This window comes from Octopus bimaculoides, chromosome 19 (assembly GCF_046866305.1).
Source record: "Octopus bimaculoides isolate indiv1 chromosome 19, ASM4686630v1, whole genome shotgun sequence".
Lineage (NCBI taxonomy): Eukaryota > Metazoa > Mollusca > Cephalopoda > Octopoda > Octopodidae > Octopus > Octopus bimaculoides.
Window position 1 is genome coordinate 24,624,541 of NC_142946.1, and position 26,498 is coordinate 24,651,038.

The 26,498-nt window shown below is 36.7% G+C and overlaps 1 protein-coding gene across 1 annotated transcript in view; it reads left to right on the forward strand.

Annotated features, from left to right (window-relative positions):
- Window positions 1–1,839: 1,839 nt before the first annotated feature.
- The window catches only part of LOC106874533 (PCI domain-containing protein 2), a 30,142-nt gene continuing 5,483 nt past the window's right edge, over window positions 1,840–26,498 (forward strand). Inside the window, exons 1-13 of the mRNA XM_014922300.3 lie at window positions 1,840–1,945; window positions 2,323–2,364; window positions 3,596–3,717; window positions 7,131–7,196; window positions 10,751–10,847; window positions 12,240–12,343; window positions 13,312–13,387; window positions 20,213–20,307; window positions 21,854–21,900; window positions 23,012–23,112; window positions 24,122–24,195; window positions 25,105–25,230; window positions 26,070–26,136. Coding sequence (XP_014777786.1) covers window positions 1,910–1,945; window positions 2,323–2,364; window positions 3,596–3,717; window positions 7,131–7,196; window positions 10,751–10,847; window positions 12,240–12,343; window positions 13,312–13,387; window positions 20,213–20,307; window positions 21,854–21,900; window positions 23,012–23,112; window positions 24,122–24,195; window positions 25,105–25,230; window positions 26,070–26,136 — 1,053 coding nt within the window. The 5' untranslated portion in view covers window positions 1,840–1,909. The remainder of the gene's footprint in view (window positions 1,946–2,322; window positions 2,365–3,595; window positions 3,718–7,130; window positions 7,197–10,750; window positions 10,848–12,239; window positions 12,344–13,311; window positions 13,388–20,212; window positions 20,308–21,853; window positions 21,901–23,011; window positions 23,113–24,121; window positions 24,196–25,104; window positions 25,231–26,069; window positions 26,137–26,498) is intronic.

Genomic DNA, 26,498 nt, shown 5'->3' on the forward strand with positions numbered 1-26,498 from the left:
ATGGCATATATCAGCCTTCGTTCCAACTTTACCATTGCTCTCTTTATCTTTTTATTTTTAGATATTTACATATACACACGCTAATATACGACTTATAATCCCCAATCCTGTTCATACAACGACTGGGGCAAACTAGTCGGTATACAGCACTTATTCGGTATTACCTGTATACTCTTGGGTTTGGTTAAATCCAATACCCTCCTCAACCTTATATATATATATATATATATATATATATATATATATATATATATATATATATATATATATATATATATATATATATATATATATATATAAAGATTAATCTTTGGTTAAGCAATTTCACGCTATTTCTTTCTCATATAAGTGATTTCTAGATGCGGTCAAGAGACTAGCAAGGAGAGACTTAATCACAGCACATAACGAGTCTTATTAATATTGGAGTATACTGTCCATTCCACGCAAACACCACCCCGTTTAGTTAGCTAGATTTTAGGTAATATAATTATTATTGATGCAGCACGAAATTTTGTTAGTGAACAGGTTGCGGTCTCAAAGCGAAGAAGATATTTTGACAAATTAAATTTAAATGTTGAAGTGAATCTAACGTTTTTTTTTTGTGTGTGTGTTTTTAAATGGCTTATAAACACCTTCCACGCTGCAATTGATTTTGTTTCAGCACACGATCTCAGATCAGGTCAATTGCTATGCAAGTACATCTCCGTAATTATTACAAGTTTTTTTGCAGAAGAATAATCTTAGCCATCTAAAACTCTCCTTTCACTCTCATTAATTTTCCGACAATACTGTTTACTATGAAGTGTCAGAAAGTTTCGTCGCACATTTGTGAAGGGATCACTGCCTTTGTGTAAGTTACAAGATTGAAGAAGAGCGGCAAAACTATTTGACACTTCACTAGTAGCCAATACCCTTTGATAAACAAAAAAGAAAGTGACAGTTCTGTTTATTTCTTTAATGACCAAAATGCTCTTCCACAATGTAATTGTCAGTTTTAAACATACGGTCTCAGGCAAGTCTCGCCAAACGAGTACATCACCGAAAAATAATTATTATAACATACTATCTATCAGAGATAACCTTCGAAAGATAATATTGAATTAATATTTGCAAATTAATTGTGGTTAGAGTTCATATGATTTGGAACATTAAAACAAGGAAAATAGAATGCTGATTCTTGGATTCGACAGTATTTGGAGTTAATTCTCTACTCCAATTTATTCTTCAAATAGATTTTTTTCTTTAGATGCTTTAGAGTAGTGGTTTCCAACCTGTAGACCGCAAAGGTCGTACCGGGGGTATGTGAACATGTTAAGCTGACTGACCTTTCAATATCCTGGGGTCTGTGGGAAAACTCATTCAAATAAAAGGGGTCCTTGGTAGTGAAAAGGTTGGGAACCATTGCTTTAGAGTATAGAAAGAGAATTTTGTGAGTGCTCAACATATTTGTTTTCCAAACTATGATCAAATCTCGTTAGTGCTTATCAAACTAGTGGACCTTCAAATGCTTGCCATGTAGCAGACATGAAGATGAAGCTCCTCTGGATATTTTCTAATTTTCTGTCAATTTAAAAATGTAAAAATATTTTCCATTTTAATTTGTTTAGAAGTGACAGGAAAGAATACTTGAATTTTTTTTATTGTCCATGATCCCGATTTATTAATGTGTTGTTACCAATTCATTATCTTACTGTACTAACTTTTAGTAGAAAAAAGTTTGATAATTTGAAACAAATATTTGAACCAAACAATAAATGATCTAAAAGCTTATCATATATTTCTGTAATTTGTTACCTGATTAAGAAAGTAAATTAGAAAAGAAAGTGAATCAATATTACGAAACTGTTTTGCTGTTCGGCTCCGACCAGCTGGTCATATCATCTGTAGTTTAACATCATCTAAATCAAAAATGGCGCACCTTTCGCTTAATCAATATCTGACCAAAGTAAGAAATTAGTCTTTTTTTACTAATAAAATTATTTTTTAATGTCATCTATTTTAGTAGAAAATTATAAGCAAAATCATTAGATTATTTAGTATGATGAATATTTGAAATAGTTTTGTTTTTATGATTATAAACGCATTCAGCTTGAATCAACTCCCGTGTAATGTTTATATTTTACTATAAAATAAAACTTATTTATAATTATATAGAATTGCTGCAGTGTTTTTAGTTTGCATCCAATCTGTTAATTGTGCATTAACAAATGTAGTTTTCACTTCACAACATTAGAAATATCTGAGAAAATATGAAAATCAGAATTATTTGATTTTTAAAAATGTTATTTAGACATTTTATAATTTATTGTAATTGGTTTGCAGGTCCAAAATGCATTCCGAAATGGAAATGGATTAGCAGCTGCTGTAAGTATAAAAATTAACTTCTAACAATATCATATTTTATTTTAAGATTTAGTGTTACTATCGTACATTGCAATACTGTCCAGATATTACTAAACTGCTTGGTTTAAACCAGTTTTCTGTGAAACACACTTATGGCCATTGGGAAATATTGCTAGTAAATAGGTGAGGGTTAGTGACAGGAACAGCTTTTGGCCACAGAGAGTCTGCTTCAGCAAATTTAATCTAACCCATGGAAACATTGACTTTAAAATGATGATAGGAGTTTGGGACGTAATTCTCTTGCAAAGGTTAAATATATTGTAAATAACATTAACAACAATGTAACAACTTCACAATAAACGTAAAATAAATCCATAATCTGTGAGATATTCTTATTTGGTTCATAATTTTTCAACGTATTATTTTTTGCCCATGGAAGTCGAGAGCAACCTAACATGAGGAAGGTCTGATTAGAACATTTTAATACTGTTATTCACGATAAACTAATCATTTCACTCTATTTTATTCATTGAAGCTTAAACGACTGTTAGTATACTTGTGTTTGTATCATGATAAACAGACTATTATTGCACGTTCACAGTGATTGGTGATAAGAAAGATGTCCAGTTGTAAATATATCATGCAAAACACTTGCTAGGAACGGAAAATATGTCAGCAAAGCCTACTCAATGTGTTGGTGCTTCGTGTGGTAATAATTGAAATATATAGAAGACAAGTTTGTCCAACTAAGACGTGCATGGCGATGCAGGTGTAAACTGATGATAATGATGCTGGTTGTCATAAAAGAACATTTTAATTACTGAGTAGCTGATTTGCGAAATAGCCCTTAACTAATTTACAGTACTCCTAAAGATACTGCTGTCATTAAAAATCAACTTTTTTTTCTCTTCACAGAATCATAATTTTAACTCCACTTTTGCACATGTGAAATGGGCTTTATTTCATTGTTTTGGCAATTGCTAGAAGTATGTAGTACTCACCCTGCTACATACCTTTCTCACTTAGGTATCAACACTTGGATACCCTTTTTACTATTAACCACTCAACTAGAATGTTACTAATGAAACTAGATTTTTGTCGATTTGGCAAACTGGGCCAAGCAGAGTTATGTACCTTACTGAAGGGTAAAGGACTATGACTTAAATAATTTATGACCATGTCAATCACAACTTCTATGATATTGATAGTACTTTCTTCTTTACTTATCTTGTAAACCATGTTTTACTTTCAGACGTTGTTTTCTTTCAAACATGCTCATGTTGCAAACAGACGTTTGCAGTTGGAGAAACCAGAATCCGACTGTCAAAATTATTTTGACCCTCCATATGATGAATTAGTTGCAGCTCATCTCAAGTAGGTACTCTTTTATTCTTTTATTGGTTTCAGTCATTGGACCGTGGCCATGCTGGGGCACCACTTGCTTATAAGTTTATAAGTTGATCGATCATATCCACTCCAGTTCTTATTTATCAATCTTCATCTGTTGCCTGACCAAGTTAATTTTTTAGTTTTTAATAAAAAGGGACGCCACTCAATATACTGATAAATGAACATACTGGTGTGCATATAATACACACACACGTACACACGTGTGTGTGTATCGTCATTGTTTTAATATCCACTTTTCCATACTTCCATGGATCAGAGAAAATCTATTAAAGCAGATTTTCTGCAGCCAAATGCCCTTCCTATCACCAACCCTCATCTTTTTCTAAGTAAAGTAATATTTCTCTTGGCTAGACATACCTTTCACTGAAGTTTGGAAACAAACATCACTTGTATGATGATGATGATGCTTGTTTACAGTCACTATATGATGTTAGACAAGTGTATACACACATACACACACATATGATAGGCTTCTTTCTGTCTTCCAAAATCCAGTCACATTGGATTGGACTCAAGACCATCATAGTTGATGAGCAAGATTCTTAACCACCAAGTCACACTTGCAACTATATATATATATATATATATATATATATATATATATATATATATATGCCCCTGGACTGGCTTGTGCGGGTGGCACATAAAAGACACCATTTCGAGCGTGGCCGTTTTCGTGCGGGTGACACGTAAAAGCACCCACTACACTCTCTGAGTGGTTGGCGTTAGGAAGGGCATCCAGCTGTAGAAACTCTGCCAAATCAGACTGGAGCCTGGTGTTGCCATCCGGTTTCACCAGTCCTCAGTCAAATCGTCCAACCCATGCTAGCATGGAAAGCGGACGTTAAACGATGATGATGATGATGATGATGATATATATATATAGTAAAACTCCAAAAATGAAGAACAAACACAAAACAAAAACAACGCGAGGACGTGGTACATGTAAAGTATTAGCAGATGCTCAGGGAAGGAAAGAAAGGTGGTTTAACGTTTTGAGCAAAGCTCTTCTTCAGAAACAGAGGAAAATCCAATAGAAAAGGAAGGCGAAGGAAAAAAAATCGCCAACAATTCACATGTGGTTACATCACGGAATTCTTTCTACCATCGGATTACATTACCTTGTTCATTCGGAATACAGCATTTCTGCACTTTGATTGTGAATCATTATATATATATATATATATATATATATATGGTAGACTGTATAATGCATGTGTATGAACAGCCATGCTACATGGCAGTGAAACATGGGCCGTGACTGCTGAGGATGTGCATAAGCTTGCAAGGAATGAAGCGAGTATGCTCCACTGGATGTGTAATGTCTGTGTGCATACACGACAGAGTGTAAGTGCCCCGAGAGAAAAGTTGGATTTAAGAAGCATCAGATGTGGTGTGCAAGAGAGACGACTGCGCTGGTATGATCATGTGTTGCAAATGAATGAGGACAGCTGTGTGAATTAGTGCCACACCCTAGCAGTTGAGGGAACCCGTGGAAGAGGTAGACCCAGGAAAACCTGGGATGAGGTGGTGAAGCACGACCTTCAAACATTGGGCATTACCGAAGCAATGACTAGTGACCAAGACCTTTGGAGATATGCTGTGCTTGAGAAGACCTGACAAGCCAAGTGAAACCATAGCTCATGGCCTATGCCAGTGGGTGTAACCAGCCCATTTATGAATACCTCTCATTCATTGGACAATAAACCTTGCTTGTGAAGACATTAAGGCAAGTAAAATCAAAGTCGAAATTGCTGATGTGGCCGATGACTACCGCCTGATTGGCACTCTTGCCAGTGGAACGTTAAAAGCTCATTCGAACGTAGGGTGTAACCGGCCCACGTATGAATACCCCTCATTCATTGGACAATGAACTCTGCTTATGAAGACCTATTGTGGAAAGTGTAAACAAATCAAAATCACTGATGTGGCCAATGAAAGTACTACCTAAGTGGCACTCGTGCCAGTGGAATGTTAAAAACATCCAAGCGTGATCGTTGCTAGGGCCACAGATTGGCTCCCGTGCCAGTGACACGTGAAAAGCACCATTCGAGCATGACCAATGCCAACATCGCTTTACCGGCTTGTGCTGGTGGCACGTGAAAAACAACATTTGAGCGTGGTTGTTGCCAGTGCTGCTGGACTGGTTCCTGTGCAGGTAGCACATAAAAACACCTTTTAAGCATTGTCGTTGCCAGAACCGCCTGACTGGCCCTCATGCCGGTGGCATGTAAAAGTGCCCACTACACTCTTGGAGTGGTTGGCATTAGGAAGGGAATCCAGCTGCAGAAACTGTGCCAGATCAGATTGAGCCTGGTGTAGCCTCTGGCTCATCAGTCCTCAATCAAACCGTCGAACCCATGCCAGCATGGAAAGCGGACATAAAATGATGATGATGATACTAGCCGAAAGACTACCCTCTGGGTGGCTTTCTGCTTGCCACTCCATAATATTTCCACATTTGATTCCCAATTCTAATAATTTTTGTATATTAAGTCTAATTAGTTTTTGTATTATAGTGCTCACTTGTTTAGTAAATATTGCTTTCATTATTTTATCACAGTCATAATCTATCTTTTTTAAACAAACATCAAGGTAGTCCAACTACATAAGTTGTCCAATATAATTTATTTTCAGTATGTATAAACAATAAACTGAGGGCATTTACACAGCAAATTTAAGTCAACAGAATACCTGATTTCCTCATCTGAAATAATGAAATATAACTTGAAATGAAAAAATTGCAATGAATATATATTAGGTAGATTATTATTAATAAAAATATTTTCAGACAGTCAAGCTTTTAATATTGCTTTCTTTTAGTACTTTTAGTAATTGTTACATATTTAATTAATAAGCAGCTTTCTCCATTATAGTACACACACACACACACACACAGCCAAAAGTCATGCACCAAAACTTTTGACTTTTATCATTATTCATTTTGATCATCATGTACAAGTAGCCGTGCATTCTTTCGTCATTATTTTATTTAATTTATTCAAATTTAGAAAAATTGAAGCATGTCTGACAATTCTGGACCATTCTGAACCTATTTTTTGTCTTGGGACATAACTTTTGGAATGCCCTTTATGTGTGTGACATGTTTCTGTACAGTTTCTGCCTACCTAATTCTGTCCATAATACATTGGTCAATCGAATGTACATGATACAGTACATGATACAGGCCCAAAGTACTATACTGTGAGAATGAACATAGAACCACTTGATTGTGAAGTGTAGTTGTTAATCACATGGTTCTGTGTGTGTTTCTATAATGTTTATGACATAACTTTTTCTTAATTAACAGAGAAAAGATTAAAAGAAAATTTGTATACACAAATATGAAATAACTGAATTTGTCTTTTGCATTTCAGATGTTGCTGGGCTGTTGCAAACAGTGACTTCTTAAGTGCTTATGGTTGCCAAGCACTGGTTGTCCAATATCCTTTGAAATATTAATTTATTCATTATATAATCAATTGTTTATCGCTGTCCTGGCCATGATCATCCTGTATTTTCTCAGATTTATTTTATACTTTTATTGATTTCAGTCATTGGACTGTGGCCTTACTGGTATACCACCTGCAAGAGTTTATAAGTTGATCATATCCACTTCAGTTCTTATTTAACAATCTTCATTTATTGATTGGCCAAGTTAATTTTTTTTTTAGTAAAGGATGCAACTCAATACACTGAGAAAGACAAATAGACATACCTCATCATCATCATTGCTTAACGCCCACCTTCCATGCTAGCATGGGTGGGTGTGCAATATATTATTATCAGCATTATTGTTTGACGTCTGTTTTTCATGCTGGCATGGATTGGACAGTTTAACTGAGGACTGGCAAGCCAGTAGGTTGCACCAGACTCCAATCTGATCTGGCAAGGTTTCTACAGCTGGATGCCCTTCCTGATGCCAACCACTCTGAGAGTGTAATGGGTACCTTTTATGTGCCACCGGCATGGGAGCCAGTCGGGGGGCACTGGCATCAGCCACATTTGGAAGGTGCTTTTTATGTGCCATCAGCACAGGAGCCAGTTGGGAGGCACTGGCATTGACCACGTTCGGATGGTGCTTTTTATGTGCCATCGGCACGGGAGCCAGTTGGGGGGCACTGGCATTGCTTTTTACGTGCCACCAGCATGGGGAGCCAGTCAGGCAGCACTGGCATTGACCCCACGCTTGAATGGTGCTTATTATGTGCCACCAATACGGGTGCCAGTCAGACGGCACTGGCATCAGCCATGACTATGGTTTCACTCGACACAACAGGTCTTCTCAAGCACAGCATGTCACCTGGTGATTCAAGGGTACCTTTAGATGGGCTGGTTATGCGACACTGGTATTGGTCACAGCTGCGATCTCACTTTACTTGCCAGGTCTTCCCAATCACAGCATATCTCCAAAGGTCTCGGTCTCTTGTCATTGCCTTTGTGAGGCCCAACATTTGAAGGTCGTGCTTCACCACCTCATCCCATGTCTTCCTGGGTCTACATCTTCCACAGGTTCTTTCCACTGTTAGGATGTGACACTTCTTCACACAGCTGTCCTCATCCATATGCAGCACATGACCATACCAGCGCAGTCATCTCTCTTGCACACCACATCTGATGCTGCTTATGTCCAATTTTTCTCTCCGGGCACTTACACTCTATCGTGTATGCACACACACACACATATATATATATATATATATAATATTATATTGAGGAAATATCAAAACCAAGGCAGAATGAGTATCTCAAGTCATTTAGAATAATTCAATTAGGGTAAGATGAATTTGAAGTCTTACAGCTATTTCTAGGATAACCCAAGTGGTTAGTTAGCATGTCCGTGCACTGGGTATTCCATCATCAGAGACCCAGTATACTGACATGCTAACCAATCACTTGGGTTATCCCAGAAACAGTTGTAAGACTTCAAATTCACCTTACTCTGATTAATTTATTCTAAATGACTTGAGATACTCGTTCTAATATAATATATACATGCTACAACAGAACCCTAACATGGAGATCCAGCCTTAGTTGTGATCTTGGAACCTAATGGTCAACCAACTATAGCACTTACCCAGCTACCTATTCATTTAGATCACAAGTTGCAAGCAGTCAGGCCTCATCTCCAGTTTGATGATAACTTCCCTCCACCTAGTTTTGGAAGCCTTAAGAGAAAGAATGAAAAGGAATGTCAGTAGAATGTCATGGTTGGAAATAGATGATATGAATGTATTAAATACAAGTGTCTGCATTAATGTGTTTGTCATTTGCATTCATGAGTTATTATTCTTGTATGTGTGTGTATCAGAAGGTAGTTGAGATATAAAAACAAATAAGGGTTTCACCTCTCGCTTTTTATATTTTTATACAATTAACTCTTAGACTTTGCATTTCTATAAAATAAAATTTAAAAAATAGATGGAAATACCTGCATATCAGGTATTGGATGAGTTTATTATATGATGTATGATTGCACATAGTTTTGAAGTCCCTGAATTAAAGTTAATTAAAGACACTTAACTGTTAAAGACTGTTGATTGATGAATATAGATGACTGATGATACTTTATAACATTCAAGAAGACCCATCCACTACAATAGAATTGACACTGGGGCTGGTGCCACATAAAAAGCATTCAGTGTACTTTGTGGAGTGGTTGGCATTAGGAAGGGCATCCGAGTGTAGAAACCATGCTAGAACATACAGTGGAGCTTATTTAGGCTCCTGGTCTTACCAGCTCCAGTCAAACTGTCCAACTTATGCCAACATGGAAAACAGATCTTTAGATAATGATGCTGATTAGAGATTAATGATGATGATGATGATGATGATAAGACTTAGCCAGCAGTCAAGGAGTATGTGGACTAATTTCTATTGCTGTTTACCTTTTACTAGTTCTCATCATATGTTGCGCGTTTTTTTTCTGCTTGTATAATTTCAGAAAAATTCTTAGCAATTACCACCCCAATATCACATGTCAAACATTTATTTATTTAGTGTTTTATTTCTTTTTTTCTATGCTAATATTGACAGAATGGTTTTGCATGCTATTGAAGTAATGATGCTTTTATGAAGTAAGTGGGAAACCTCTTGTTAGAATGACAGATGTAGTACTTGAATTTGTGACCATCAGGTCACTTTTCCATTCCGTTAACTTCATATCCATGAGTGTACCCCTCCCAAAATACACACACACACGTACACGCACACAAGTGTGCACACGCATGCACACACATACACACAAGTGCACACGCATGCAAACAAACACGTAATGTGTATATATATATATATATATATATATATATATATATATATATGATATATATAGACATGCACTCACTCATGCACATGTAGTGGTAGCTAAATAGTTGAATGATCTCCCTTGCAAGAAAGATTATAGAGTAACCTCCCTTTATAAGTTTCTTGAAGCATCTGTGTCATGAGACGTGATTCTTAATTATTCAAGAAGCTTAGTGTTTCTCTTGGAAGTTTCTAGAATGTCTAGCGTTCCATTAATAAAAACAGCTTGCTAACCCAGCTCTTTGCTTTTTAGTCAATTAGACTGAGGGCCATTCACGTCATTGCTATGTCCGTCTATTTCTCCACACCACATGACTGAAAACTACCACTTAGCTGTTATTTCTATATTTCCTATCTCTGAACTTTCTTGCATAGATTACTTCATTCAACTACATTCTATATTTAGATTTTGTATCATCATTGACCAGTAAATAAAATATATTTTTATGTAGTAAATATATAATTCTTGAATTTATTCTTCATCTCTATACGAACTCTTATAATCATATACACGCGGCCACATCAACACCTGGTACTGACTATATATAACCACTACACACACACAAAAAAAAAAAGTGAGTAAAGTATAAATAGACTTTTTAGCTCCTGTTTATTGTGATGTGTAGCATTCAATGATTGTACTGTGTATTAATTACTTCATTGGTTGCAATAGTTTATACTTAACCTTCCAAATAGCTTGCACCAAAGCTCTACAAAGCCAGAAAGATGAGAATTGGTTTCTTCCAGTAATGTTTGAAGTTTGTTTAGACCTTCGTCGTTTTGCAATCCGAGTAAGTTTTCTTTTTGTACTTAATTCAAATCTAACAATGAAATGGTTTTTCATTTGTCAAGAATGGATTGGTGATAACATCATCATCATTTAATGTCCACCCTCCATGCTAGCATGGGTGGGAATAACTTCTTGTAATTGTGTCTTTGTCTGGATGTGTCCTTTACATATAAATCACTTTCACAAGATCCTTTCCAATATTTATAGTTTGTAGGTATATACTATGGGACTGATTGAATGCATATATTCCAAGGTAGTTCTGTCTGCCAAGGCTCAACTTGAGCTGTGCCACATCAGCTGTGTTTATACAACACTGTCTCTCTGTATCTATCATAATTCTGTTTGTGTCTGTCACAACACTAATTGATTATACCATATCATTGATTGATTATATACAAATACTAATGTTGCAGTCTTTGGTCATAGGTGACTGGATATAAGTTGACTGGGATATTTTAAAGCAATTAAAGTGGGAAAAACCCCCCAAAAAACTAGGAATGTCTTAAGAAACACAAACATTGATTTTTTTTTTGAGTGACTTTAGTTACATTTAACCCTTTAACATTGAGATTACTCTGTCAAATGCAATGCTTATTTATTCGCATTGTTTTGAATTAAGCATGCATTATCTCATATCTTTGTGATTTCAAGGATGTGGTTGTTTATTTTTAGAATGACATTGTTGGGTAGATATGAGATGCCAGATCTGACCAGTTTGAACATAAAACAGGTTGGGTGTTTGGGCCAGATTGTAATGCTGATTGCATCCCTGTTCTTGAAGGCAAAGCTGTATGAATAATAGTTTAATACTGTGGCATGACATTTTGGCCACATGTTTTCTACTATAAATCAAGTGTACGAATGCTCTGAGAGAAAACTTTGTTTGAGAGGATCCCTATCATAAATAATATATATTTTATATAAGGTGGGCCAAAAGACATGCACATTTGATTATAAGTCAAAGGACATACTTCACTTTTTCTAAAATTGAATAAAATAAATAAAATAATGATGAATACATACATACTGTACATAAATAAAATGTGAAATGTTTTGGTGCATGACTTGTAGCCCACCTGTTGTTTTTTTATCACTGATCTATATTAACAAAAGATGTAAAACATCATTGCTTTTAAATAGAAATTCTTTCTGTGACATGTGTCTGGGATCTAATTGCACAGAGAACCTGTTGCTACTTTTCTTGTCAGTGAACTTGTAATTGACCTGTAACTATTGATGTTATTGTTTTTAACTAAATACCATATTAAATATAATTAATAATAAATTAATGGTGATCATTTTTAAAGTAGTTTTTAAAAAATAGTGAAAAACTAGAGATGTCTGAAACTCAGACATTGAAGATTTATTTGTAAAAAGTTTTATTATTTTCTAGGCTGATGTTCAGACAGTAAAGAAAGGCAAAGGTCGAAGTGGTGAAAAATTAGAGAAAGCAGCTGACTTACTGATGGGCTGTTTCCGAGTGTGTGCCAGTGATAGGTTTGTCTTTCCATGAAACTAGCTTACAGTTGATTCATTTAACATTTCATAGTCTCACAGTACTTTTAAGGTTTTCAAAGTTTGTTCAAAGAATTCATTCTTGTGTGTGAAAATTTAGTGTCAACATTAACTATTAAGTACTAAACAAATCAATGAAAGAGCTTCTTTGTAGTCTTTCAGTCTGCTAGAAATAGCAACCAAAATCTCTTTCAAAACACATACTTGTATTGCCTGAAAGCAAGGACACATTAGATAATGTCTGGAGTAGAAAATATTTAAAAAATGTGATAGTTATGGCTGAAATGTCTTTGATTACAGTTTCACCTGATCCAGGTTAAGTTAAATAACAACCAAGTATTCCTCGATATTTTGTTTATTCATTGTAACATTTCTGAGTTGTAGTTTCTCTTTTCTTATCTCTCCAGTTGTCAATTGAGGCAGCAAATCAGGTACTTCTTTGCTTTCTAGCATCAACACAAAACCAAAATTGTGATTTGTTTCTGCTAGAATGTTGCTCTGGACACCTCTGAGACTAAAAGTCTCCTTCCAAACGCTCACTCATTCACATAGAACTTATAATGTAAATTTAGCTTATGTTGCTAAACACATACATTGTGATGTAAATTTAGCAGTTATATAAATCTTCATTAAAAAGGCTTAGAACATTCATGATACATATATATTGCTATCTTAATTATTATTTAATTAATATTGTTTATTTCATTAAGACCGCGGGCTGCCAGAATTGTTAGCATGCCGGGCAAAATGCTTAGAGATATTTTGTCCGCCTTTACATTCTGAGTGCAAATTCTGCCATGATTGACTTTGCCTTTAGTCCTTTCGGGATTGATAAAAGAAGTACCAATTAAACACTGGGGTTGATGTAATTGATTCTCCCCCTCCCCTACACATGCTGGCTTTGTGTCAAAATTTGAAACCAATATTGTTTATTTCATTATGTTAATTAGTCGAGCTGCAACAGAAGATTCCAAGAAATGGGGCATGCTGAATTTAGTGAACCAATTATTCAAAATTTATTTTAAGGTAAAATGGATTTGTTTCTGTATATTTGCTTTTTATATTTATTGTCTTGAATTAATGTTGAATGTCTTGTATTTGTGTCTGTCTGTTTGTCTTACCCTGTTTTTGCAGTACTTCTATTTCTTTCCTAGTCTCTGTTGTCATGATCATAAAAGTTTCTAAATGGTAAATCAGTAAAATGTGTTCAATTCATCTTTTATTGCATGTTTTAAAGATGGTTTGGAGTTCTAAACTAATAACTGTTCAAGGATGTAACTCTCCAATGTTCTATTATTGTTACTTACTATGATCTAAGCAACTACAGTTATAATATTATAATTGAACATTTAACAATATTATGGTTGGTAATACTAATAATGCTTGATGATGAATCAGTAGTTTCTTTAGGTCCGGCCCCACAGTGTGGCACCTTGGGCAAGTGTCTTCTAAATTAACCCTGAGTTGACTAAAGTTTTGCAAGTGGATTCGGTAGATAGAAACTGAAAGAAGCTTCTTGTATATATATATATATATATATATATGTATGTATGTATGTGTGTGTGTGTGTATCATCATCATCATTTAATATCCGCTTTCCATGATAGCATGGGTTGGACGATTTGACTGGGGACTGGTGAACCAGATGGCTACACCAGACTCCAATCTGATCATATATCATCATCATCATCATCGTTTAACGTCCGCTTTCCATGCTAGCATGGGTTGGACGATTTGACTGAGGACTGGTGAAACCGGATGGCAACACCAGGCTCCAGTCTGATTTGGCAGAGTTTCTACAGCTGGATGCCCTTCCTAACGCCAACCACTCAGAGAGTGTAGTGGGTGCTTTTACGTGTCACCCGCACGAAAACGGCCACGCTTGAAATGGTGTCTTTTATGTGCCACCCGCACAAGCCAGTCCAGGGGCACTGGCAACGATCTCACTCAAAAATCCTACAGGAGCCAGTCAGGCGGTACTGGCAACGGCCACGCTCAAAATGGTGCATCTCATGTGCCACCCGCACAAGAACCAGTCCAGGGGCACTGGCAACGATCTTACTTGGCTTGTCGGGTCTTCTCACGCACAGCACATTTCCAAAGGTCTCGGTCAGTAGTCATCGCCTCGGTGAGGCCCAATGTACGAAGGTCTTGCCTCACCACCTCAGCCCAGGTCTTCCTGGGCCTACCTCTTCCACGGGTTCCCTCAACTGTTAGGGTGTGGCACTTTTTCACACAGCTATCCTCCTCCATTCTCACCACATGTCCATACCAGCGCAATCGTCTCTCTTGCACGCCACAACTGATGCTTCTAATGTTCAGCTTTTCTCTCAAGATACTTACACTCTGACGGGTATTCACATTGACATTACACATCCAACGGAGCATACTGGCTTCATTCCTTGCGAGCTTACGTATGTCCTCAGCAGTTACAGCCCATGTTTCACTGCCATGTAGCATGGTTGTTCGTACGCATGCGTCATACAGTCTGCCTTTTACTCTGAGTGAGAGTCCCTTTGTCGCCAGCAGGGGTAAGAGCTCTCTAAACTTTGCCCAGGCTATTCTTATTCTAGCAGCTACACTTTCAGCGCACCCACCCCCACTACTAACTTGATCGCCCAGATAGCGGAAGCTATCGACTACCTCTAGTTTTTCACCCTGGAATGAGATAGAAGTTGTTTCCTGTTTGTTTGCAGTCTTTATTGCACCTGAACATCTGCCACAAACAAAAACTAACTTGCTAGTTAACCTGCTTTTGATGTTGCTGCACCTCTTATGTGTCCATAGCTTGCACCGGGTACATCTTATAGAGTTACTACCTACTCCTTTTCTACATACTGAGCAGGGCCATATATATATGCAGTTACCATGGAGAAAAAATACTCTCTTATGGAAAAATGTGTAAAAACATCATATCTGTCCAGTACTGCCCCCTGTCAGATTCCCAGACATGTTTCTAGCTCTAGCTGTTATCAATGGGAAATACCAAAGTGAGGCAACTCTGGACAGACTTATTTAAAGCCATAACTTCAACAACATTGACTAAGTTGTACCAAATAGACAGCAGATATTGATATATATATATATATATATATATAATAGAGTTATTAATATTTCTAAGTCTCTCTAAAGGAGACTACGGCAGCGGTACTGGAAATTAATAGTTATTGCCAAGCCAACATGGCAGTCCCAAAATTAGGACGAAAGCTGCCGTGAATTAGCTCCAAGAAGCCATCGCCTCTAGCTAGCTATGTGACACACGAAACCTGTGTCCTTTATAACCTTCGACCAGGGGAGGTCAGCAGTGTCCCCCTGCTGGTTTGGCATCTGCAGACTAGACTAGTTTCAGGGTGTTGCCCCTTGTCAATGCAGAGTAGCCAAGCCTTAGCCAGGCGGCGCTGCTGACTATCTGCTCGAAGGTTATTTATCTAATTTCAGTGGAATCTATCCACTGGTTTTCAGAAATAGAGTTATTAATATTTCTAAGTCTCTCTAAAGGAGACTACGGCAGCGGTACTGGAAATTAATAGTTATCGCCAAGCCAACATGGCAGTCCCAAAATTAGGACGAAAGCTGCCGTGAATTAGCTCCAAGAAGCCATCGCCTCTAGCTAGCTATGTGACACACGAAACCTGTGTCCTTTATAACCTTCGACCAGGGGAGGTCAGCAGTGTCCCCCTGCTGGTTTGGCATCTGCAGACTAGACTAGTTTCAGGGTGTTGCCCCTTGTCAATGCAGAGTAGCCAAGCCTTAGCCAGGCGGCGCTGCTGACTATCTGCTCGAAGGTTATTTATCTAATTTCAGTGGAATCTATCCACTGGTTTTCAGAAATAGAGTTATTAATATTTCTAAGTCTCTCTAAAGGAGACTACGGCAGCGGTACTGGAAATTAATAGTTATCGCCAAGCCAACATGGCAGTCCCAAAATTAGGACGAAAGCTGCCGTGAATTAGCTCCAAGAAGCCATCGCCTCTAGCTAGCTATGTGACACACGAAACCTGTGTCCTTTATAACCTTCGACCAGGGGAGGTCAGCAGTGTCCCCCTGCTGGTTTGGCATCTGCAGACTAGACTAGTTTCAGGGTGTTGCCCCTTGTCAATGCAGAGTAGCCAAGCCTTAGCCAGGCGGCGCTGCTGACTATCTGCTCGAAGGTTATTTATCTAATTTCAGTGGAATCTATCCACTGGTTTTCAGAAATAGAGTTATTAATATTTCTAAGTCTCTCTAAAGGAGACTACGGCAGCGGTACTGGAAATTAATAGTTATCGCCAAGCCAACATGGCAGTCCCAAAATTAGGACGAAAGCTGCCGTGAATTAGCTCCAAGAAGCCATCGCCTCTAGCTAGCTATGTGACACACGAAACCTGTGTCCTTTATAACCTTCGACCAGGGGAGGTCAGCAGTGTCCCCCTGCTGGTTTGGCATCTGCAGACTAGACTAGTTTCAGGGTGTTGCCCCTTGTCAATGCAGAGTAGCCAAGCCTTAGCCAGGCGGCGCTGCTGACTATCTGCTCGAAGGTTATTTATCTAATTTCAGTGGAATCTATCCACTGGTTTTCAGAAATAGAGTTATTAATATTTCTAAGTCTCTCTAAAGGAGACTACGGCAGCGGTACTGGAAATTAATAGTTATCGCCAAGCCAACATGGCAGTCCCAAAATTAGGACGAAAGCTGCCGTGAATTAGCTCCAAGAAGCCATCGCCTCTAGCTAGCTATGTGACACACGAAACCTGTGTCCTTTATAACCTTCGACCAGGGGAGGTCAGCAGTGTCCCCCTGCTGGTTTGGCATCTGCAGACTAGACTAGTTTCAGGGTGTTGCCCCTTGTCAATGCAGAGTAGCCAAGCCTTAGCCAGGCGGCGCTGCTGACTATCTGCTCGAAGGTTATTTATCTAATTTCAGTGGAATCTATCCACTGGTTTTCAGAAATAGAGTTATTAATATTTCTAAGTCTCTCTAAAGGAGACTACGGCAGCGGTACTGGAAATTAATAGTTATCGCCAAGCCAACATGGCAGTCCCAAAATTAGGACGAAAGCTGCCGTGAATTAGCTCCAAGAAGCCATCGCCTCTAGCTAGCTATGTGACACACGAAACCTGTGTCCTTTATAACCTTCGACCAGGGGAGGTCAGCAGTGTCCCCCTGCTGGTTTGGCATCTGCAGACTAGACTAGTTTCAGGGTGTTGCCCCTTGTCAATGCAGAGTAGCCAAGCCTTAGCCAGGCGGCGCTGCTGACTATCTGCTCGAAGGTTATTTATCTAATTTCAGTGGAATCTATCCACTGGTTTTCAGAAATAGAGTTATTAATATTTCTAAGTCTCTCTAAAGGAGACTACGGCAGCGGTATATATATATATATATATATATATATATATATATATATATATATATATATATATATATATATATATATCTGTGTATGTGTCTTTGTGTCTGTGTTTCTCCCTCACTATTGCCTGGCAACTGGTGTTGGTGTGTTTGTTTCCCCATAACTTTGCTGCTCAGCAAAAGAGACTGATAGAATAAGTACCAGGCTTTAAAAAAAAATCTACTAGGCTCGATTTATTCAGCTAAAATATTCTTCAAGGTGGTGCCCCAACATGGCCGCTGTCTGATGACTGAAACAATTAAAGGGTAAAAACTAGTGCACTGTACACCAGCTGTTTCATTAAAATGCATGTATCTTTTTCACAAGATGTAAGTTAGAGTTAGAAATGTAGATACAACATCTAGCTCTAAAAGTATTTCCCTCAAATTTCATGTATGTAAGTTACAAAGGCCAATTGGATATGGTATCAGCTTCTTAGTTGAAAATGTCTTGAATGAATTTCTTATCAGTGGCACTGAACTCTCTTAAATGTTACTGTTTAATAGCAGAGCATAAGAGTATATAAGTTAGTGAGAGATCATCTAACTATATTGGAAGGTAACTTGTTGTTTGGTAGCCTACATTTTTCAGAATGAATGAATCTCTAATTGTTGGGTTTATCATTACATTGGTTAAGTGTGGCCGTGTGGTTAAGAAGCTTGCTTTCCAGTCATATGGTCTTGGGTTCAGTCCCACTGTATGACATTTGGACAAGTGTCTTCTACTAAAATCTGTAGTGTATTTATATATATATATTGTATAAAGGATTGTGGGTAAGAGCAGAACAATGCGAAGTAAATGCAAGGCAAATCCCAAGAAAACAAATATATGAATTAATGTAGACTTACTTTGCATTCAATATTTTGGAGTTATGACCCCATTTTCAAGAAACTGACGAATGTTGCCAATGTGCGTGTGTGAAATGGACATGTGCAGAAAGGTGTTGCTATAGCAACCAGCTAGCTTCCTGTAACTCTCTTCTCTCGTTGATATTTGGTTTTCTTTAGTGTGTGAAGATGGCCTCAGAGATTCTAAGGTTGCCCCTGTTCTGCTGTGTTGCCCCGATGTGCACTGTGAATTCCTGGGTCTGACATTTTCATAGATGTTTCTTCATGGAAGTGTCTGCCTGCATGTATTCCTTAATGCGTATATGTAGTTTTCTTGTTGTGCTTCCTATGTAGGATGCAACACATTTGCCACAGATGATCTCATATACAACATAGGTCCTCTGGCACAATTCAGGGTCATTGATGGAGCAGTTTGATGATGTGCACTCCTCGGAGTAATGAGAGGTGTTGTTCTTGGACAGAGCTTTTCACAGGGAAGGGCCAGTGTGCACTATCTGTATGTCGAGTCCTTCCCTGCGGACTGTGTGTTGTATCGCTGCAGTAGTTCTGTCATCAAAATGTGGTAGCTTTAGGAAGCACATGCCGGATTAGGTGTATGATGGTTCTTCCGGGGTTTATTGACCCTGATGTTTTTTAGGCGCTGTTATTTGGTTGAAGATGGTGGGTTACTGAGGAACTGTTTGGTGTTGATGGCTTTGTTGGTCACTTTGCTGCAATTGTTGTTTATACGTGCAATCTCATTTCTCACGTATGCGGCTTTGGCTCTGGTGTGTAAGGCTGATTGGTAGTGGACGAAAAGTTTTCTGCTTGTGGAAAACTTTTTGTCCACATGGTTCTGGGTTCAGTTTCAACTGTGTGACATTTTGGGCAAGTGTCTTCTACTATAGCCCAAGGCTGATCAAAGCCTTGTGAGTGGATTTGGTTGACAGAAAGTGAAAGAAGCCTGTCCTATATATATATATATATATATATATATATATATATATGTATGTATAGATTTGTGTGTGTGTGTTTCTGTTTTGTCCCCCAACCATCACTTGACAACCAATGCTGGGATGTTTATGTCTCCGTAACTTAACAGTTTGACAAAAGAGGCTGATAGAATAAGTAATAGGCTTACAAAGAATAAGTTCTGGGGGCAATTTCTCCAACTAAAACCCTTTAAGGTGGTGCTCCAGCATGGCCACAATCAAATGACCGAAACAAATAAAAGAATATATATATATATATATATGTATATTTATGTGTGTTTGTGTGTACCCTTGTCTAGACATCACATGGTGGTTGTAAATGAACATCAGTTTTACAAGCAAGACTGTTTGTTTCCAGTTTGCTGTGAAAATTATGTCCAGCTATGGGGAAATATTATCTTATTTGGCAAAAGGTGAGAGTTGGTGACAAGAAGTACATATGGCTGTTGGAAATCTGCCTTAACAGATTCCATCCGATCCATGCAAGCATGGAAAAGTGGGCATTCAATGATGATGATGATGGTCAGTCGTATGTGTTAATCTAATTGTTGGAATTACTTTTTTAATTTAGACCAAAATTTAAACTTAGAAACTGTCCGGAATTCAAACCATCTATTAAGTTCTCTGTATTCTAAAGTCGTTTTTTTCTTTTTTTTGTTTTCAGATCAATAAACTTCATCTCTGTAAACCTCTCATACGAGCTATTGACAGTTCTCCATTAAAAGAAAAATTCAGTCTTTCTCAACTTGTGACATACAGGTAAATATGTTGTGCAGTTTAATAATCCTTCTGATTTTTTTATTGCCCATGAAGGGCTAAACATAGAGGGGACAAACAAAGACAGACAAAGGGATTAAGTCGATTACATCGACCTCAGTGCATAACTGGTACTTAATTTATCGACCCCGAAAGGATGAAAGGGAAAGTCGACCTCGGCGGAATTTGAACTCAGAACATAACTGCAGACGAAACACCGCTAAGCATTTCGCCCGACGTGCTAACGTTTCTGCCAGCTCGCCACCTTCAAATAATCCTTCTTCTATGTCAAAGCATTTGGTTCTCATTCCTTTTCTTTATATGTCTGATACAACAGAATTAAATATTTATGATTTGGAGAATAGCAATGATCTGCTGCTTACTTTCTAACAACTCGAAGGAGAGACTGGATTGAGAATATTTACAATCGACGGATATTTGTCCTCATCTTGTTTGTTGTTAACACAACGTTTTGGCTGATGCACCCTCCGGCCTTCATCAGGTGTCTTGGGGAAATTTCGAACCTGGGTTCTCATTCCTAAGCTATTTTTCGTCATTTTGCCACCCCGTCACCGCAACTGTTGTTGTTGTTGCGCCCCCCCCCCCCCCCCCGGCATATGGCGTAGTGGTTAAGAGCGCGGGCTACTAACCCCAACATTCCTAGTTCGATTCCAGGCAGTGACCTGAATAATAATAATAATGATAATGATGATGATAATAATAACATCGAAAAATACCTTCGGAATGAGAACCCAGGGTCGAAATTTCCCCCAGACACTTGATGAAGGCTGGAGGGTATATCAGCTGAAACGTGTTAACAACAAACAAGATGAGGACAAATATCCGTCAATTGTAAATAATGTAAATAATGTACATAATTCCTCATCCCTTAAATATAGAACAGAGTTAAATTAGTAATGAACTATTGGTATTAGACACTATCTGCAAGGGAAGTGTGGTTAGAATTGTTGATTAGAAATTAATTAAATATAGAACTCTAAGTAAGGACTCAAACTAGGGAATGTGTATTAGATGAATCCTGGTATGTGACTGTTAGTTATTTTATTGATCCTGGAAAGATGAAAAGCTAACAAAGTGGACCTGGATGGGATTCAATACATAAAACATGAGGAGTTGTAACTAAATACTGCAAGGTATTTTGTCCTACACTGTTGTTTCTGCCAATTTTAATGTTAAATATTACTGTAAGCTTTTCTTAATCATTACCATGATGATGATGTATCTTATTTTCCATGTGGGCATAAATTTAATTCATTAATATTGATGAACTTATTTGAATACATGTATATAACTCTTACTTGTACAAATATATGGAAAATAATTGTGAGTGGATACTATTAAGAAGACAAAGTTATTAAGCAAAGCTGAGTGGTGATTAAAAATCAATATAGTATATAACATTTGCTGAAGAGATAAATCTACAAATAAATCTGATGTGAGACCTTTTATCTGTCTGTCTAATAACCTATATAATCTTGTCTTGTTAGAATGAAATGATTTAAATTTTTCTCTTTCCATTTCTTACTAGGTTTTTTGTGGGTCGAAAAGCAATGTTTGACAGTGACTTTAAAGCAGGTGAGATCACTCTAAATAACATGCTTGTATAATACTTCCTTTGTAAGAGTAAGAGCTTATAGTTTAGTAATTTTTACTGAAGGTGGGTTCACTGTTTCATATGTTTACAAAGAAAGACAACATTTCCAATAACAACAGAATCTCTGGAACATGTCTGCGTCTTCAGTGTAACTTGTTTTCTGACACTCAAAACCACAAAATGAAGAAGCAAATCCATTGTTATACTTATTCATTTTCATCACTTACCACTAGTAATTTGTAGGTGGTTTGCCAATAGTTTAGCTTACTTACCAATTAGAATTTATATACTTTATTTTATATATTTCTGTGTTAAAAATGAATGACTTCAATACTTTCTTTAACATTTTAAAGCATTTTAACTAAAATTTGAAATCTTATTTTTACCATTTATTAATATTTTGATTTTGATTATGATAATATATCATCATCAGCAACATTTTTAACACCTGTTTCCATGCTTACACAGGTTGAACTGGTTTGCCATACAACATATTCCTAATTCTTTTGATATTTCATCAGCTTATCTTTGAGGCCCAACATCCTGAGAACTTCAAAAAAAAAAAATATGTCTTGGGGTCAGTTTGTCCAATTGAACCCCTCACAATAGTGCCCCAGCATGACTGCAGTTCAATGACTGAAATAAATAAAGACAAAGATAAAAGATTATCTTTTTCAACTGATCCTTGATCCTTTTATTTTCTTATACAAAGTCATTAATGCTCTAATCCATGCTGAGGAATACAATCCTTGCCAGTCAGTGTTTTAATGATCTAATTATGGATACCAAATCATGATCTTCTTGCTTATGAGCCTTAATTCTCTGCAATGTTTATATCATAGACCTCATAGAACTGGGACTTTTCCTCCTCTGTCAATCCTGCTTGAGGAGCATTTATTCGAAATCTACTTTATCCTTTCTATTTCTGTTCCCCCGTCTATTTCTTTTCTAATTAGAACATATCTATGCTACATACATACAACTCCTACATTTACCAGCAAGCTTTTATTTAGAAGTTAGTAATATATTTCATTTTGTGATAGTAATTAATATTGCTTAGTAATTAGTATTGCTTGTATTCTATGTTTCTAGCTGAAGAATACCTTACATTTGCCTTTGAGAGATGTCATAAAGAAAGCAGAGGGAACAAACGTTTGATTCTTATTTATTTGCTTCCAGTGAAAATGTTGTTGGTAAGTTTACTGCTTTGTATTTTGATAGATAAATGGAAAATGTTTTGTGTTTTGAAATATTTGTACTGTTCAAATTAAAGAAATGTACAGAAAAGCAAACGTTTTTTAAAATGAGGATGAAAACAATAAAAAGATAAGAATTATTCCATTTCCATGATTTTGGCTTTTTCAATTGAAAACCATTTAAAAATAATCTCAAGTATTTCTTCAACGAAGCAATAGTTTCAGATTATGATTAGTCTAAAAGAATATAAATAATATGAATCTGGTGTTCTAGCATGGTTGCAGTCAAATGATTGAAACAAGTAAAAGTATAAATAGATACCTGCTTTAAACTGTGTCTTAGCTGTCATAAAAATGTTTTCGGCCGTGTGATAAGAAGCTTACTTCCCAACCATGGAAGAAGTGTGTGGACTGCATTAGGGACTGTGTGGAAAAATAAACTTCATTTGTTCACATTCTATGAGAGTATTTTTGTCAGCCTGTGAACTTTTCAGCCAGCCCTCATAATTCAGAAAAATGTTTCGAGTAGATTCTTTGGTAATGTGTTAGAAGACACAAGGAACTGTCAGTTGCTGATTGCTGATGTGAATTTAACTGACTTTTATTTGGTTGTTGTGTTGGATGTTGTTATGTGTAGCAGCAGTAGCATCATGCCAGAGATTAAAAGCACTAAGTTCATTGTGGGTCTTGAAGTTTGTGAAGAGTCCGTTACTGATCAAGGCTAAAGTGTTTTTTGCTCCCCGGAGAGGAAGCTAAATCTCTGGGGTGCAGATTAGGTTATATGATACGGATGAGATCCCAGTGAGGTCAGTAATGATCTCATTTGTAGAAATTTCGATGACTGTAGTTGTATGTTATTCATGTGTAGAGAGGCTGTAGTTACAACTCTGTTTTCTTGAAATGTATAGCAATTGTATCTTTGTGTAATTAAATGTCACTTAGTTGTCTTGTTCTCATTGAGGACATCTAATCCATGCTTATGTTTGTATACATTGTATTTCCCCAGGGTTATATGCCTAAACGTGATGTTTTGGAACGATATGATTTGTTACAGTTTTCTGATGTAGCCAAAGCAGTGAGGTAAGTATGTGGCTTTTACTGTTGAAGAAGAGTAAAACCAATTTTTGTGGGGTGGAGTGTATCCAACTGAAATTCACTCAATTTAATACTGATACTTAATTTATTAAGATTACAGAGATACAAAACTAAGTTAAGCCTGGCAGAATTTAAATTCAGAATATAGGGTAGTGAAGCTAAATCATCATCATCATCATCATCGGCTCTGTACACCATTTCACTGCTACCCTATAATTTCTACATTATTCATATGTAAGGCAGTAAAACACAGGTTTTCTTGTCTTTGTGAACTAAATGAATTGGATTGTTAGATGAAGCATCTTTTTTTTCTGAAAAAAATCATTTGCATCATTTTGAAAGTAACAATTGGAACAGAAGTGTGAATAAAATTACATTGAAGTAAAAACGTAAACATATTTTTAATTTGGGATCATCATCATCATCATTTAGTGTCTGCTTTCCATGCTGGCATGGGTTGGACAGTTTGACTGAAAACTGGTAAGCTGGAGAGCTGCACCAGGTTCCAATCTGATTAGGCATAGTTTCTACAGCTGGATGCCCATCCCAACACCAACCACTAGAGTGTAATGGGTGCTTTTTATGTGCCACCAGCTTGGGTGCCAGTTACATGACACTGGCATCAACCACAACTATGATTTCATTTTATATTTTATATTTTATATGTAATCAAAAAGAATTGGTACCATTTTCTGCAAAAGAAATTAATAAATTAGAAAATTTACATTCCAATTAGTTACACAAACATAAAACTAAACCCTAAGATAACTCATTAAAGTTTAAATTAATCTACTCATCTCTTATCATTTTGAACAGTTCTGCTAATTGTTTAAAATTCTACTAAATCTACTTACTAAATTGAGGTTGTAAATGTTCTTTTGTTTTGTTTCATAGTTCTGGAAATCTTTTACTTCTTAATGAAGCACTGCTACAGAACGAAGCCTTTTTTATTAAATGTGGAATTTATCTAATTTTGGAGAAACTCAAAATCATAACCTACCGTAATCTTTTCAAAAAAGTGTAAGTGAATATTAACAAAAACCTTTTAGTTAATAGAAAATAAAATACATTCATTATTTTCTTATGTTAAAACGTGATTAACTGTTATTATATGAATGATGAACTGAATACTCTTTTCATAACCTGTTTAATTATTTATACTTGTATAATTGTTTGATAATTTGTCTGCTTTTAAAGTAGATTGTGAGTTCAAATAATTGTTTAATTCATTACAATTCTTTCATTGTCTGTTAGAAATACTTCCAACTACTGTAATTCCCATCATCCAACATGAGGTACCAAAAATTTAGGTTCCATGTTTCTATCTAGTTTGTTTGCTTGATTGATTACTACTTGAGTGTCCACCTTGGTTATTCAGAACCAATCGAATATAGTTGAGGTCCTTTTTTATTTATTAATCACTAATTAAGAACAAAAATTAAAATTTTATTTTTGCTTGTTAAACTCCTCAAGCTGATCCCAATGACAAGGAAATTAAAAAATGATTGGTGCTTAAGCAGATGCTGTAGCCATCATCTACCTTCTCAACCAGTGAGTGACGATACTCCCTTTCTCTGTCTGTTCCACTGTTGAAGCCTTGGGTAGCGATGGATTGCTCTTAGTGTGGAGCCTCTACCACAACCTTGTGAGGTCATCGTGGACAGACAATCATTTGATTTACTCAAGGATTAAACTGTTTCGGAACTAAATACTGACAAATCAAATGTGATATACAGTGTTTGCATGAGCAGCTTTCCATGCACATTTTATTTTCATTGACATTCTTATTGATACTCTTTGAAATTCTTTAATTGCATTCCTTGAACTGTTGTTATGTGTAATTCTGTTTTCCATTTCAGTTATTTGATCCAAAAAAGTCACCAGCTTCCTATTGACTCATTCACTACTGTTCTGAAATTTATGCAGGTCTGTCTAAAATCTCTTATGTATCTAGACTATTATGGATATCTTCCTGATCTATATTAGTGTGTAAAGTGGTGGGTGACAGTAAATGGAGTGTTGCGGGATCATCCTGAACTTTGTCCCCCCCCCATGTCTTCCTAGCTCTCCTTCTGCAAACTCCATTCACATTAAATGATCAACACTTCTTTATACAGCTTTCTTCATTCACATGCATTACATGTCCCTACCAGCATAGTCTTTTTTCTTGCACACTACATCTGATACTTCTCTCAGCACATCTGCACCATGTTCACCTATACTTACATTCACATCCTACAGAATATGTTCACTTTATTTCTTTCTTGTCCTCTCATGTCCTCAGCCTT